The sequence below is a fragment of the Sorghum bicolor genome, chromosome 3, assembly GCF_000003195.3.
Source record: "Sorghum bicolor cultivar BTx623 chromosome 3, Sorghum_bicolor_NCBIv3, whole genome shotgun sequence".
Classification (NCBI taxonomy): Eukaryota; Viridiplantae; Streptophyta; class Magnoliopsida; order Poales; family Poaceae; genus Sorghum; species Sorghum bicolor.
Window position 1 is genome coordinate 19,392,934 of NC_012872.2, and position 17,326 is coordinate 19,410,259.

At 39.3% G+C, this 17,326-nt stretch overlaps 1 protein-coding gene across 1 annotated transcript; it reads right to left on the reverse strand.

The window, feature by feature from the left end:
• LOC8075355 (dephospho-CoA kinase) lies at positions 11,813 to 14,685 on the reverse strand. The gene is made up of 4 exons (XM_002457781.2): positions 14,567 to 14,685; positions 14,332 to 14,462; positions 13,116 to 13,261; positions 11,813 to 12,575 (listed from the first exon to the last, which is right to left on the reverse strand). Exons 2-4 carry the CDS (start codon positions 14,437 to 14,439, stop codon positions 12,131 to 12,133), a joined length of 699 nt encoding a protein of 232 aa, XP_002457826.1. The 5' UTR covers positions 14,440 to 14,462; positions 14,567 to 14,685; the 3' UTR covers positions 11,813 to 12,130.

Sequence of the window (17,326 nt, forward strand, 5' to 3'; positions counted from 1 at the left end):
ACAAATTTGGCACTGCATTGTTTTGGCCATAAAACATTCGTTTTAGCTCCGATTTGACCCGTTCGAATTGCGTTAGATTCGATATTAAATTCTCTACATGTTAGTGCCACTGTTACTGCAGTTTGCAATTTTTTTATTTTTAGGTTTAGGTTTAATTAATTAAATAGCTATAGGAAATTGCCGTAAATTCGTAACTTGGTCGTTTTAGTTCTGATTTTCGTGATCTTCCTATCTATGTGATCGTAGCGAAACGTAGGTTCTGTTTTTAAACATTTTATTTTGTTTTTGATCTGTTGGTGTACTGTTCTAATTAAAGGATTGTTTGCTTGTATGATTGAACCTGGATGCGTGTTGTTGTGTGGTGCCGATCGAGCGCAGACAGTGATGTGACCGTGGGCGATCCGTTTTACTCTCAGGAGCAGCAGGACCAGCAGCGGCTTCCCTTCACTGAAGGCAAATATAACATGGGTTTCCCTTATATACCTATTCAGTTAATTAATTACCCATCTGCATGTGTCTAATTTTGATAACCCTAAGGACATCCTAGCTACCTGACTATATATTTATGACACCTACGGGTAGATTGTATGTGGATAGCTTTGCTAGTGCTCTAATTAATTGAGACTTTACTACCATTCTGACTTTAATAAATATGATGAAAAATGATGGGAAAAGGGCTATGGTGGAATTGACTTCGGTCAGGTTGACCTAGACCCTCCGTAAGGACTTCTCTGTAAGCGACTATCGGGACATACAGTGCAACCATGATGGTTATATGGCTCTAACTTTAGCTCAGTAGTAAGATCTCATCTAGTTGGTTAGAGTTTACCCGAAAGGGCGCAAGAGGGGCTTGCCACTTTGGGTATAGAACTGCTTCTGTTCCTATGTGTATAGTCGTGATGGAAATGTGCCATAGGAAAGGGGGTCCTCTATAACTGCCTTCTGAGGGAACCTCGCGGCCCTAACTGGTTAGACGAGGCCTATGGAAGGCTTCATAGTGTTCCCTACCCATTCACCTTGGTAGTGTCACTGGGTCTTGCAAACCCCGAGCATATGGGTAACATGACTTACGGGAAAAGTGCACACCTCTGCGCAGAATTTGATCAAACTGGTATACTAGCCGTGCTCTCGGACATGAGCGGCCTTGGACCCTTACGGAATAGTTAGGTGTGGATGGTTATGGGGGATGACTTATGAAAATGTGACGCATTGATCGTGATGATTAATGTGGTTTAACCGTGATGGTGATGGTGTTAACCGTGAAGTTTAATGGCGTTATTGTCATGTACACATGTGGGTTAATCGGGATCTAAGCATAACTAATGAATTATTTAGGATTAAAACATTGACCAACTAAAATGCTAACTGCAGCAGTAGCCAGTGTCTGACCTTTTTGAGCCGCATAAAATCCTATGTTATGCTCGCGGAGTACGAGATGTACTCACGCTTGTTTCTATATTCTTTTTGGACAAAAATCCCGGATGGGTAACAGATGACAGCTTCTATGAGAAATTCCGTTGGACTTCTAGGTTGGCGATCCACCAGTCGGTCGTCCCTATGTTGGAACTACCAAGCTATAGCTACATATGAGTTTTATTTCCGCTTGTTTGCCAGACTTTGATGTTTGTGTTGTAATAAACGTTATGTAAGACACTTGTGATGATACTTCTGTAATTTGTCGACTTGTGTGTGTGACTATTCCTAGGGCACACATGAGGTTTATTGTACTCAAATTTATCCTTAAATTTGGGTCTGACACCCTCCTCCATCGTCAGCGACAGGGACCCATTGTTTACCGGGCATGTTTGGCGCGACCTCTTCCGATGCGCGGGCATAAAGCTGCGTATGAGCACGGCGTTCCACCCCCAGACAGACGGCCAGTCCAAGGTGGTTAACAAGGTGATTGTCATGTACCTTCGACACCGCGGCGACCCTCCTGCAGCAGCCGGCGCGCTGCCCCCTATCCTCGATGACCGGCATCTTCCCGCTCCCGAGCGCGTCCTGCAGGCTCAGCAGCGGCGCGGCGAGTGGCATCTGCTCGTCAAGTGGCACGACCTTCCCGACGACGACACCACTTGGGAGTCTCTTCCAGAGTTCCGCGAGTAGTTCCCCGACTTTCAGCTCGAGGACGAGTTGTTTGTGCAGGCGGGGAGAGATGTTATGACCAACATCCAATATGCCAGGAGGCGGCCCAATAGTGGCGGAGATTAGGCGCAGGAGTAGGGGATACAAGCCCATATTTATTCTTAAAGTTATTTCCTTAATTGGTAGATCAAATAGTTATATATATGAGTTGTAATCCCGTTGGACAGAATTAAGCAAGAGTATTATTATACTCGGTTTCCTTTAGGGAGCCGGGAGTTTCCTAAAAACCCTAGCCGTCGCCCTCCCTCTCTCGCGCGCGACCACGGCGCCGCGCCGCCGCGGGACATTCAAGCCTCGTCCATCGATCTCTCACCGCTATAACCTCCGTTCGACAAGGCATAGAGAACCGCTGCCTATCAGACTAGGTTTAAAAGATTCGTCTCGCGATTTACAGTTAAACTGTGCAATTAGTTTTTGTTTTTATCTATATTTAATGCTTCATATATGTAACGCAAGATTTGATGTGACGAGAAATCTTGAAAAGTTTTTGACTTTTGGGGTGAACTAAAGAAGGCCTTGATAATTCGGTGAAGTTAAAACATATCCATGTGTGGTTGATAGCTAGAAACCGTGTCTTACACAGTGCGGTGAAGTTATTATGTAGCACGCTTTAATTTTAGGGCCTATTTGGTTGGAGGCGGTAAACTTTATCGTTTATCATATCGAATATTTGATACATGCATAAAGTATTAAATATAGATTATTTATAAAACTAAAAACGCAACTAGAGAATAATTTATAACGCAACTTTTTAAGTCTACTTAGTCTATAATTTGACACCTGTGGCGGAGCCAGGAATCTAGAGCTGGGTATGCCATAGATAAAAGAAAGTCAAAGCAAATATGCAATATAGGAGTGTTTAAATCGAGTCCTTAAAGTTTTAGGGTGTCACATTGGATATAATTCAAAATATTAAAAGTAGACTGTTAACAAAACTAATTATATAAATAGGGACTACGAGACGATTTTTTAAGCCTAATTAATTTATAGTTAGCAATGTTTACTGTACCACTATATTGTCAAAACATAGATTAATTAGGCTTAAAAATTTGTCTCACAAATTAATCCAAATTCGTGCAATTAGTTATTTTTTAAACTATATTTAATAATCCGTACATGTGTCTAAATATTCAATGTGATAGAAGTAAAACTTTTGAAGTGACAACTAAACGGACCTGAATGAACCATGAGTAGCATTTGGTGTGCACGTTGAGGCTGTTTTTTTTTTCTTTTTACCCTTGCAAGTTTCTCTCAATGCAATATGATAACACATGTCTTCTTTTTCACTACATTATTACAAGAATATAATAAAATATAAAAAGAAACGTTCAATAGTCAAATTCGAGACAGACAGACGGCGAGATTGTAAGTCGATGGTTTCTACATTTCTGAGCTTTGTTCTTTCGTGGGCTGCCAGAACTAATTGGTGTATCGAGCTTATACTCTGTATACATATATGACGTGATGTACCGATATACATATAAATTTGTATACTTATATTTATTTTTGTGCTACAAAACTTGGGTATTCCAAGGAATACAGGGGCATACCCCTGGCGCCGCCCATGTTTGACACTAACTGCCCAATAAAACGAAAATAATACAGTATCTGTTAAATTTGAACATCTTCAACCAAACATCTCTTAGATAGGTTAACTCTAATTATATATGGGATGCCACCACGTGCCAACTAATGTTGTGGAAGCTTACGCACTTTAAAACACGTCGCAAGATAGGTTCAGTTATATATGGGGATGCCACAATGTGCCAACTAATTATGGAAGCTTACGCACTTTAAAAGACGTCGCAAGACTGAAGTGTGTGTGAACACCTTGAAGTGTGTGGTGGACCTTTGTTGAAACAAGGCTCGAGCATAGTTACAGATTAAGACAGGTCACCTGCTTCCTTCGTCTGGGTATGGTTCCTTCGTTCTCCCTACATGCATACTACGTCACGAGGATAAGCCAAAATGAAATTGATTAATATTCCGACCAACAATGAAATCGACTGCTCAACTAGGTTAAAAAATAACAAGCTGTCTGATACTACCTGAAAAATTTACACACTTTTTCAACAACACCCAAGTGTTGAGTACGAAAAATTCTTACTAAATACCAGCGAACAAGCAAATTAAATAACCTATCGCACAACCTTTTACTATATACTCCCTCCATCCCAAAAAGAGTGTCGTTTTAGGTTTTTGTACCACAAGTTTGACTCGATTTGTAGAAAATATGTACAATATTTGTATCTCTAAATAAATTTGTTAAAAAACTAGACTTAAAGATTTTTCCAATGATACTAATTATGTACTATAAATATTAATATTTTTTATTATATACTCCCTCCGTCTCTGAAAGAATCAATTCCTAGGATCCGTGCCAGTCAAACTTTTTAAAGTTTGACTAACTTTATAGAAAAGAGTAACAACATCTATAATATAAAATACACATTATATGAAAATATATTCTATGATGAATCTAATAATACTAATTTGATACTATAAATCCTAGCATTTTTTTCTAAAAATTTGGTCAAAATTTAAAAAGTTTGACTTAGGACAACTCTAGAAATTGACTCTTTCGTGGACGGAGGGAGTATTTAGGTAAACTTATTTCTCGGGAAGCGTAAACGACACTTATTTTGGAACGGAGGGAGTATGTTCCTTTGTAAGATTGAAGTTATATGTTCCTTTGTAAGATTGAAGTTACATGAGCTCTTAGGTTTAAAGCCTCACAATATAGGAGCAAAAACAACAACAGTTGCCACTTCACAGTTCTTTTTTTTAAAAAAAAAAAAGCCTGCTACATAAAGGTACGTATGATTCTTCTATACGTCAAATCCTATTTCTCGTATCGTCAAATAGCTAACAAAAATATTCAATCATAGATTAAAAAAAATTAAAAATGAAAGTGTTAATAGTGTCTAAATTTAAAAAAAATTAGATCTAAATAAAGCCTCAGTCGTAGGAAGAATTCTTTTTGCTAGTGCTCAAACTACATGGTTCATTGCAGTTAGCCATGGTGAAAAGACAGTTAACCGCGACATTCTTCTTTCTTCGAACTTCCTTTTTGGGGGCAAAAAGCTGCTTTAGTGCTGATAAAGTATTTTGGCTCACCACGGATGTCCTGTTAAGGCCTTGTTTAGTTAAAAAAATAATTTTTTTTCAAAATTTTTCGTTACATTTAATCTTGCGACAAATGCATGAAGTACTAAATCTAGATGAAAATAAAAACTAATTGTACAGTTTATTTATAAGTCGTGAGATGAATCTTTTGAGTCTAGTTAGTTCATGATTGGACAATAATTGTCAAATAGAAATGAAAGTGCTACAGTACCTAAAACCAAAAAAAAAATTTGGAACTAAGAGGATGTTTGAGACTACTTTACTCTAGTTTTTGTAACTCTGCTCCATGAGCTCTACCATAGAACAACTCCGCTGTGGAGTTTGTGGAGCAGCTGTTTGGCACGTAGCTCTGCTCTAGCTCCAAGAATGAGTTGTTTCCATACAAATGGTCCATTATGCCCCTGATCGAAATTGCTCTTGATATTTTTTGACGAAAATAGAAATCAAATGATGGAGTATTAATAAAGGTCATAATTAAAATATAAATAATTAATATGGGCGGCGCGCAGGTGAAGAGACGAGGGATGACACGCATAGGAAGAAATAAGGTCGCAGCGTCGGGAGAGAAGCATTTACGAGAATTAATATGTGATTAATGAGTGGCAAGGTGGGTAATTACCTCACAACTCCATGTAGGAGTACCAAACTCCAAAAATTGGAGTACCTCTTGAGGTACTTCAAGAAAAACATGGAGCTAGCCTCTAGCTCCACCTTTTTAGCGGAGCAGAGTTCGTGGATCTAGACGTGTTTGGCAACGCGAAGCTGGAGCGGAGCTAAAAAAACTGGAGCGGTGTTTGAGACTTCTCCACTCCAGTTTTTGTAACTCTGCTCCACGAACTCCACCATAGAGCAGCTCCACCGTGGAGTTTGTGGAACAGGAGGTATTGTTTGGGACGTAGCTCTACTCTAGCTCTAAGAATGAGTTGTTTCCATGCAAATGGTCCATTATGCTCATGATCGAAGTTGCTCTTGATATTTTCTGACCAAAACAGAAATCAAATGATGGAGCATTAATAAGGTCATAATTAAAATATAAATAATTAATATGGACGGGCAGGTGAAAAGATGAGGGACGGCACGTATAGGAAAAAAAATGAGGTCACAGCATTGGAAGGGGAAGCATTTACGAGAATTAATCTGTGATGATTAATGAGTGGCAAGGTGAGTAATTACGTCACAACTCCATATGGGAGCACCAAACTCTAAAAAAAGAGGTACTCCAAGAAAAACATGGAGGTGGCCTCTAGCTCTAACTTTTTTCGGAGCAGAGTTCGTGGAGCTAGACGTGTTTAAAATTTTTTTTTCCAAAATAGTTAAATAACCCTACAGTTTTTTTATAACAAATAACCCTACATTCGAAACACAGTGCGAAGTTGCGGCTGAGCATTTCTGTGAAATTATTTGATTTTTTAAAAGAAAACATCTTCAAAATAGCCTTAGAAAATCTCCATGGGTGCTGAGATGAATTTTCGTGAAGAGAGACCATCGGAAACATATACTCTTATATTCAAATGGATCTATTAACCAATAAACGCACAAGCATAATTGATGTAGAAGAAATTTCAATAGCACTGAGGCATGATATTTTTTAACGAGATTCGACAATATGTTTAATCCTCGAGGCAATGACTACAGACGCTTCTCTCCATAAAACAACAGCTACACCGGCATTCGGACGATCTCATAGCCTCGCCGCCACCTAAACCAGCGGCCAAGTCGTCAAACGGTTACGACATAGGTGGCCTCATATTTATACTTCTCTAGGACACAGAGTTCGACTACAACTCTATCCTAGCCTATAATACAAGTCCAACGTAACCAACTGTACATATATATGACACATATCTAACAAACTCTACCTTATGAATATGTACGCCATCTTGAAGCCGTCTATGCGTGAATCTCCTTGTACCCGGACTTGAGCCGTCTCTTTTGCCACTCACTTAGAACAGCTGACGTGGCTGAGTCTAGGACAAATGATTTTACAAGCACAACAAAGTTCTACAGTACAAATATCAAGCAAAAACGAGCCTAATACTAGATGAGAGGTGCCAAAACAATACAGGTCTTTGAACCTCGATCCTTCAGCAAATAATTACCACTAAGTTACTAATATAATTTTGATTAAAAACAAAATTTATTGTTATTAGAACCTAGATCAGCCGAATGGTATAACAATAATAACAGTCAGTTTAGTATCGTCTGTCTCTTATTAGAAACCTCCAGATTTAGAATACACCTTAATTGAGATAAGATGCTGACAGGGCGTGGCAAATACTACTACACCATAATTGATTGCGACAAGATGCTGACAGGAGAAGTACTAAAATTACCGCGCCAGCGACCGATGCGGCCCCGCGCGCGTGCAATTTTCACTTAAATCACATGTCGTATCTCCCTTGCTGTTGCTGATGACGCCGGGCGTCGGTGCGTGCGTGCAACTGCAAGGCCCGCCTGGGCACGCACGACGGCATCTAGAAGAAAATGGCATTCAATTCCCAGTCAGCAGGGAAAGTGAATCGACTTGGATTCGAGGACTATTCCATCTCACAACGCAATTCCATAAATAGTTACTGTACTTTCCCCGTATGCAACAGGCAAAACCCAATTTGACTTTTGACTTGGGCCTTGTTTAGTTCTAAAAATTTTTTGGTTTACTTTTGTTTTTATTTGATAAACATTGTCCAATTATAGAGTAACTAGGCTTAAAAGATTTATCTCGCGATTTACAAATAAACTGTATAATTAATTTTTATTTTCATCTATGTTTAATACACCATGCATACGTTTAAAGATTCGATGTGACGATAAATCTGAAAAATTTTGTAAAATTTTTGAGGAACTAAACAAGGCCTAGTTGCTGAAATCCAAAGCATCGATGCGAAAAGTAGAGTCCAAACGAGCTCAAGTACAGTTGCATATGGGAACGGATATAATAAATTATAAGAAAAACAGATGATAGTAAAGTTGCCTGTTGGGCAATACGAAAATCCAAACCTGGCACCCCGTTTATGAGCTAACTTTGGACTTAGTTTAGTTTAACCCAAAAACCAAGTTTTTTTTAAGATTTCTCGTCACATCGAATTTTACGACACATGCATAAAGTATTAAATATAGATAAAAATAAAAACTAATTGCACAGTTTACCTGTAAATCGCAGTTGAATCTTTTGAGCTTAGTTAATTCATGATTAGACAATATTTGCCAAATAAAAATGAAAATGCTACGGTACCCAAAATTTAAAAAATTTTGGGAACTAAACAATGCTTTTTAGGCCTTGTTTAGTTCCCAACTCAAAAAGTTTTCACCCATCACATCGAATGTTTAGACGTATGTATGGAGTATTAAATATAGATAAAAAAATAAAATAATTACGCAGTTTAGTTGGAAATCGCGAGACAAATCTTTTAAACCTAATTAGTCTATAATTAGCCTTAAGTGCTATAGTAACCCCGTGCGCTAATGATAGATTAATTAGGCTTAATAAATCTTGCAGTTTCTAGACTAGTTATGTAATTAGTTTTTTTATTAGTATCCAAATACTCTTTCCGACATCTTATAAAACATTCGATGTGACACCTAAAAAGTTTTCACTTCCTAACTAAACAAGGGCTTAATACAACATCTCTTATTCCTTCTCTACCCCCAGTTGTACAAAAGACGGGTACGAGCTCTTTGGACATGGATAAGGGGGGTCTAATTTGGCTAGAAATAATGAATGCAGAACTAACTAAGGGTTTTGCATCCAACCATTTATTATTATAGATCTAGCTAGTCACCGGCTGATTAAACACACATAACAATCAAATAAGGTTTTGGGATAAAATAAACCTCACTGACTTACTAAGGACTAAGCCTATTAGAAGACAACCACTCATTCTTCGCGAAGATTAAAAAAATCAAATAAGTCCTTCGAAGGCTGCAGTGGCGGATCTAGGATTTTAATCATGGGGGTACGAACGAAAACGATATAGTTCATCGATATGAACATAACATAATTAGATCACTAAACGGTGATAAAATAGTTGTGAATATAGAGTGTTAAGGTTGTTATATAAGCTGAGTAGACTAGCAATTATGTATAACAATATATTATATATGTATATATTATTAAAGAGTATACATATTAAATGTTTTTCAAAAAAAATTGGGGGGACAGCTGTCCCCCATGCTACTACTCTAGAACCGCCCCTGGAAGGCTGTAAGCCAAATGCAACTTGAACAATCCTTGATCTTGCAGCATGACAGAAAAATAGGTGTTGTATAGTTTCCTTGTTGCAAAATAACAATTATCATCACCTTTCCAATTTTGCTTTAGAAAATTGTCTTTTGTTAAGATAACACCCTTTAGTAAGAACCAAGAAAAGATTTTAACTTTAAGAGGTAACTTCTACTTCTATAAAGACTTGTTTAGAGGCATTGCATTCTCTAGATGCGATGGAGAAAATCGATGTGAAGGAGAAGATAAATATTAGTATACAATTTAGCATTCTTCAATCCAAAAATATACAAAAAAAAAGAAGGAATCATTAAGTTTCACTCATTCGCCGATTCACAGAAGATCAGCTCCTTTGATGAGAAGTATAGGTCCATAGGACACCATACAACATGAATGAAGGTGAGCCCCACAATTATTAGAGCATATATTGCATTTTTTTACTCAGACTAGCAGTGGCCAAGTCTCAAACTGAAACAATTTGGTAGAAAGCTACATCATGATTTATGGAGACCATATGGTATCCAATTAAGACAAACCCTATTTGGATTGACAGGAAGTGGTATTATTATGCTTCAGCTATTCACAATTCATAAAGAAAGAAAAAGAGTCTTGACTATATGATACGAGGCTTGACTATCTAAAAAAAGCACTACGCTTTGGAACTTTACTTGCAATCATGATTCATGCTTGTGGATGTGGTGCTCATCGGCCTCGATGCATGGTGGATGGGATGGCACCACACCTTTGAGCAAAATCTTACTGACATGATATCGGTGCATACTATACTTTGCTCGTCTACTACATTGGAGAAACCAACAATGAAGTGTATCAGCGTGTGGTAAATTAATTAAGTCAAAGATGCCTTTTTTTTTTTTGCTTTGGGAGACAAAGGAAGCTCCAATGTTATTAATTATGGAGGAACCAGAGTATATACAAAAGTAATAATAATATATAGCACACGTTGGTGAGGTGGCAGTCTCATCATATCAACCCATCCCGTGTTGGCAGCAACAACCCAAGTACGGCACAATTCAGTTGTTGCTTTTTGAGACCAGCAGAAATGGATCGATAATAATTTCTGGAACTGGTTTGGTTATCTTAAAGAATTGCCAATGAACCTTTGCAGGCAGCGTGACAAAATTAATATAGTGGAAGTGGAGTATTCTTGTTTATATGTTTGTCTGTTTATTTCCTGCTGCTCCGCCAGCGACAAATAATAGACGTAGGCATGCATTATTGCTTGCTCACGTAGACGACGACACAAGCCTATATGTTTTGGATATCTTGTGTTGGCACGTCACATGCATGTCTGTCTGTTACTGTGCTTGCCAACTGTAGTAGTATGTACGTGGGCAGCTACCACCTACTGCCCGTGCCATCCTGTTCGGCCTGCCGTTCAAATCCGACTCTGACCAAAACACACATGGGATATCTATACAGAAATGCAATCAATCACTGGCGCTAACAACTGCTTAATTTCCATGGATGAGTCGCTAATGCCGGAAGTCCTTGTCGGCTACCTCCATTTTGCTATCAAAGTCAACATCGAATAGCATTGTTTATAGTAGCCCCAAGATGGATCGAGCCCCAATTATGCAATGCAAGAGGTTTGGGGTTGTTCGTGGCCGTGTCATCTCATCTCGCGCGCCGAGATTTGCGACAAGGTTTTGCTTTTGTTTGTGCAAGTGTGCAATCAATCACCGTACCGCGGCGCGCGCGGCCGTTGTGGAAGCCGTGCCACCAAAGCAGAGGACAGGATGGGGAGTGCCTTTCCGACCCGGCGACGGCGACGCCGCAACAACCGGCACATGCAGGTATGCTCCGCCGGACGGTGACCGGTGGACGGTGGTGGAGCACCGGACGAGCCCGCAGCCTGCTCAGGACATGCCTCCGGTCCTTGCCCATCCCTTCCCCTAACAGGCACCAGTCCTACAGGCGCCAGCGACGCCTGTGATTGACTGGCGGTACCCTTCTGCCCGTACGCATCAAAACGCCTTTTTCTTGTTTCCGAATGTGCCCTTTGTTAACGATCTAAGATATGGTCACACAGCTTCTGCCAGTAATCACAGCTATGTTTATGTTTATTTATGGAGCAAGTTATTAAGAAGCAATTTAAACCAATCCTCAACAAGACCATGTCTGTTAACAAACTCCAATCCAACTTATGCACAATTGTCATCTCTAAGGCTTCGTTTGCCTAATAACAAGCTAACACAAGAATATTCACATGGATGGGCCGAATTTACTTGTAATTGCCAGCCCACCCACGAGGTTTGGAAGAATATATCTGGCACATGTAAACAGGCCCAAAATGCAGTTTCGTAAATCGAACCACCGTGTCAAGTAAAATCAATTAGTGTTCCTCAAAATAAGTAAAATCAATTAGTACATGGGTACACTTCGCTCAAAAAACAAAAAAAGTGAAAAGGTACACTGGACAGAAACCTCCAGCCAACTGTGTTGCTGTGGCAATTTTCTACTGCAAAAAACAATACGTCATACCAAAAAATTATTTCATCAATCAAAGCTCCATATACAGCCCTTCAATTTCCTCCTGAGGCGCAGGCGGCACCAGACAAGCTTAATTTGTGCACGTCCCTAAAATGACATACCAGTTTTTTTTAGCTTCCTAAACCCTCATCAGGACCATAGCAGATTCTTCCGGGCAAGTAAAACGCTCACTGCCGTGCACACGACAACAGAGATCAGGCCATCTCGAGATCTCAAGCGTTCCTTCCATGTTAAGGTCTCAGAGACCTTCCTCAAGACTTCGCGGAAGTGTTGCCTGGTGTCATCCAGTGATCCAGAGTTGTCGATCACTATGTTGCCTTCCGACTTCTTCCATTCCAGCGTGAGTTGTGCGTTGATCCTGTTCTGAGCTTGTTCTTCAGAGCACCTATCTCTTGACATCAGCCTCTGAATCTGGGTTTCTGGGTTAACCCACACCACAGTTACTGGATTTGTCCATCGATCCATCTTGGTCTCAAACAGCAGTGGGATGTCCAGGATGATAACGTTGCATCCTTTCATCCATAGTTTTGTTATCTCCCACATTATTCCCCAAGAAATATGTGGCGCCAGAAGACTGAAACAATCAGAAAGTTGAAAACAAAAAATTGCTATTAGCAACAGCAAATACTGACAAAAGAATAAGTGGTTCATCTAACTGAAAAACTAACAGAACTAGAATACCAAAAAAATGCCAGTAAGAAGAATTGTGACATTAAGCATTACTGATCGCAAACGATATCAAAAGGAAAAAGGAGAAGCAGGCAGACCAGTGCCACAGTTAATTATGTAATTATAAAATATATATTGTACTTTTGTTTTCTCCAGCATTGTAGCATAGCTAATGTATGTCATGTCATGCTTATCATGACAATAAATAAAATAAAGGTCAACACAATTCAGTACAAACTATTACTGTGAGTAGGAACAAATAATGAAACGATGGCATACAGAAAGAATGATAGTTGGACAGTAGACTCAAGGGATACCGTATGTTGATTTAGTGATTAGTGTGCAAGTATATAACCATAATACAAGAAAATTGACAAATATTACTGCATTCATAAGAAAAGAGAGTAAAAGACGATGAGCTATTTGAAATCAGTGAAAGGTGTACCGGTTTAGAAGTTGACGTTTTGATGGGTCAGAAAATACAATTTGCCCTAAGTGAGCCCTGTTAATTTCTCCACTTTCCAACAAAATATCATTCCCGAAGGCTTTTACAATCTTCTTCCAACCTCCAGTGCCTTTCTGCACTACATCCTATAAATGCATGGTTTTCACAGTCAGTACAATGTTTGTAAAGCAAACACAGTTGCAACTCCTCACAAGCGTACAACATCCAATAAAAATTTCAGAACTCTGAAAAAATAATTATCAATCATGCTTTCCAGTGCAAGTAATATATCTACGCCATTCATTTAGTAACTATTGTTGTGGTTTTGTGTACACTGGCTGTTGTGTATAAAAAGGGCAGAGCCTTGCTCCAGGCACTGGGGCAGCAATGATTTTCTGTTCCGGTCTTTATTGAAGGTACTAACTAATATTAGAAAATAGAAGAGAGCGTCTACAAGATCATACAACCTGCCATTCTCATAAAAGTGTGTTGCACAAGGTGTCAATTCCTATTGCAGTGTTATGTTCGATTGTTTGGTATACGATCCAGTTGCGAATGGTAAGGAAAGGGAAAAGAGAGGAGTGACAAAAACGTGAGGAAACGAGTACAATATCAATCTAGAATTTTATAGTGTCTATAAGTTGAAGGCTTCATAAAAGAACATCGCGATGTCACAACTCTGTGATATGAGCTTACCAGATCCTTTTATTTTCTTTTCGTTTGGAAGTGTAAACTAAAATAGTGCTGCTGTTTGAAGTAATAAATGAGGAGCCTAAGCTCTAAGTTACATGGTGAAACACAGCTACAGCAGACAAAAGACAATGCTAGCAGCTAAATATTGGAGTCATATGTACTTAATGTTTATAACCTACAAAAGACCTTTGATTTTGGCCAAAAGCGTTTTTGTAGCCTATAGAGAGATAATTTCAAAACAATTAGGAATAATGTTTGTGTGAAAGCACCATGCGAGGCAAGAAAGGCACCATGCGAGGCCCTTACATACTCTTTCTTTAGAGTACATATAAAAAAACTGCACTTCACACAAAGGCATCTTTTGAACTACAAGTTGTGAAATTGGTAGTGTACCGAATTTAACAACATTATGCCCAGGCAAGCAACAGAGCAGCACAAAATTTGAGTTGTAGAAGCAGTAATTACTAGTCTTTGCGCGGATAGCATCAGATAGCTCCAGGTTTGGGTCGCGTGCTTAGCTTACCCGAGCAACGATGTCGGCGTCGACGACGGGCACGCCGGCGTCCTTGAAGAGATTGGAGACAGTGCTCTTCCCGGACGCGATCCCGCCCGTCAGGCCGACCAGCCTCATCTCCTAGGTTCCCCCCCTTTTCGCTGTAAATGAAAATAGAGAACACCCTCAGTTGTCGAGCTCGTACTTACACAGAGTTGAGCACTAGGACGAGAGGAGATCCAAATTGGGGGCGAAAAGATTTTACCTGGAGGTGTCGCAGTCGAAGGCGCTCCGGCAAGCTGGGATCGGCGGCAGCGATGGGGTGGATGGAGGAGGAAGGGAGCGAGGACCGGCGGCGCAGTTTTGTTTGGCTTGTGGAGTTAAACCTTGTTTAGTTAAAAAAAATTAGTAAAATGAACGCCGTAATATTTTCATTTGTATTTAATAAATATTATCTAATTATAGATTAACTAGATCTAAAAATTTTATCTCGCAAATTGTTTTTTTATCTATATTTAATACTTCATATATATATACCGTAAGATTTGATGTAACAGAAATTATACAATTATTTATTTTTTATCTATATTCTATATATAAACCATAAGATTCAATGTTACGTGGAATTCTGAAAAACTTTTACTAAATAAGGCCTTACTGTTAAGGGTGGAGAGATCCACATCACTACCGGAAAACTAGCCTTTGCTGGGAGCCGCTGTGTTTGCCGAGAGGAAAAACACAGGCTCTCGGCAAACAAGACGTTTGCCGAGCACGACGCTCGGCAAAGACCGGCCGTCGGCAAAGGAACTACTTGCCGTGGGCCAGAAACTCGGCAAAAAAAAGCGTTCGGCGAACTGGGTCATTTCGACGAGAGGGCCTCTCGGCAAAGAAAGGCTCACGGCAAATTTGAGCTCTCGGCAAAAGGCAGTTCTCGGCAAAGAGCTGCTGTCGTTACTCGGACTCACGACGTGAAATCTTTGCCGAGAGCCCCGCCGTCAAGGCTCTCGGCAAAACTTTGTGAATATATAGACATGTTGGTGTGGATATTGTGATACACTTTGTGAATATATGTGATGGACATGTTGGTTTTGCCTTTCGAGTTGGCTGTGTTATATCTGTTAATTGTTAATATCTGTTTATCTGTGAATAATAGTTGGAAACAAAAGTAGAATTTAAAAAAAAAAGCTCTCTCTGGAGCCTTTGCCGAGAGCTAAATATTTGCCAAGAGCCAGGACTGCGAGGCTCTCGGCAAAGATGCGACCTTTGCCGAGAACCCGACTCTTGGCAAAGAGTCACTTTGCCGAGCACCGAGCTACAGGCTCTCGGCAAAGAGTCACTTTGTCGAGCGCCGAGCTCTCAGTAAAGCCTAGTAAAAAATGGCAGAAACCTTTTTTTATTTTTTTTTTAAAAAAATTTTGCCGAGCTGAGCTCTCGGCAAACCTCAGTAAAAAAATAATTTTTTCAAACTAGCTCGGCTGCAATTTCTTTTTTTTTTTAAAAAAAATATTTGCCGAGCGGGGCTCTCGGTAAAGGAGTTCGAATAGTTGTCAGAACTGACCGTTAACGGTCGTTTTGCCGTTACTAGAGCTAACGTTCGCCGCGAGCTATACTTTGCCGAGAGGTGGACTCCACGTGCTCGGCAAAAACTTTGCCGGGAGCGGCTCTCGACAAACTTTCCTTTGCCGGTAGCTTGTTTGCCGGCGATTCTTTGGTGAGAGCGGCTCTTGGCAAAACCTTTGCCGAGCGTGTTTGCCCCTTTGCCGAGCGCTTCGGCAAAGCACTGGAATCCAGTAGTGGATTCTGCTGACCATGCCCCGGTTAAAGGTTCCCTACTATTCTTTGGCATAGTTCACGAAAATTTATGACTTTAGTTATTATACTTTTTATTTATACTTGATAATTATTATCTAATCATGAACTAATTAGATTCAAAAAATTTATTTCGTAAATTACAAGCAAACTATACAATTAATTTTTATTTTTATATATATTTAATGCTCCATACATACGTTAAAAATTTGATGCGACGAAAATCTTGAAAATTTTTGGAAAATAAACCAGGCCTTTCTGAGTATCCTAGGTACCCATCCCGGATTGCCACGGCTGACTAAGAGCATCTCCAACAACTTGGTATTTCAACATGCTATCCTACCAAATTTGCTAAAAGCATAAAAATCCTCCTCCAACAACTCCTTATCTCAACTTGCTAAATTTCCCAACTTGCTATCCAGAGGTTTCTACTGCCGAGATTTGTCAAGTTGCTATCCCGAGTTGCTATCACGAGCGCAACTTGTTGGAGATACATATTCTTTTACCAAGTGAGCGGGTCCCATCTGTCATCCTCTATTTTTACCAAGTGAGAATAGAAACTTATTAGAGACACATCTTTTTTTTCTTTTGCTAAACAAATTAGCAACTTGCTATAACTCAAGATTTAACAAGTGAATTTTACCAAGTTGTTGGAGATGCTCTTAGGCCTTGTTTAGTTCAAAAAAAAATTAGCTTTGCCTATTAGCACTTTCATTTTTATTTAATAATTGTTATCCAATTATAGATTAACTACACTCAAAATATTTGTCTCGTAAATTATTGACAAACTATGCAATTAATTTTTATTTTTATCTATATTTAATGCTTTATATATACGTCTAAAAATTCGATGTAACGGGAAATCTTGAAAGTTTTTGTTAATCACAACTTCGTCAGTCAGAACATAGATATGTCGTTGAATGGCGGGATGTAGCAGATTTTTTTTTTTTGAAAGTAGAAAGATGGTAACATCAAATAGTTTTGGGGAAAGGGGTTAGCGGAAATTGCATGTGGAAACCATCGTCCTCCTCCGAACTACCCTGTCTTTTCGAGGTTGAAGTTAGGTCAGATTTTTAATAACATGAAAAGTTAAACTTCGGCATTAGTAGTGATTCTAATGTTCATTTCGAGATTTATTAATTTTCTATTTTTTACAAGAGACTGTTTGCTTGGTTAAAAGTATTGTTCGATGATTTGTTGGCTGACAGATTCGACA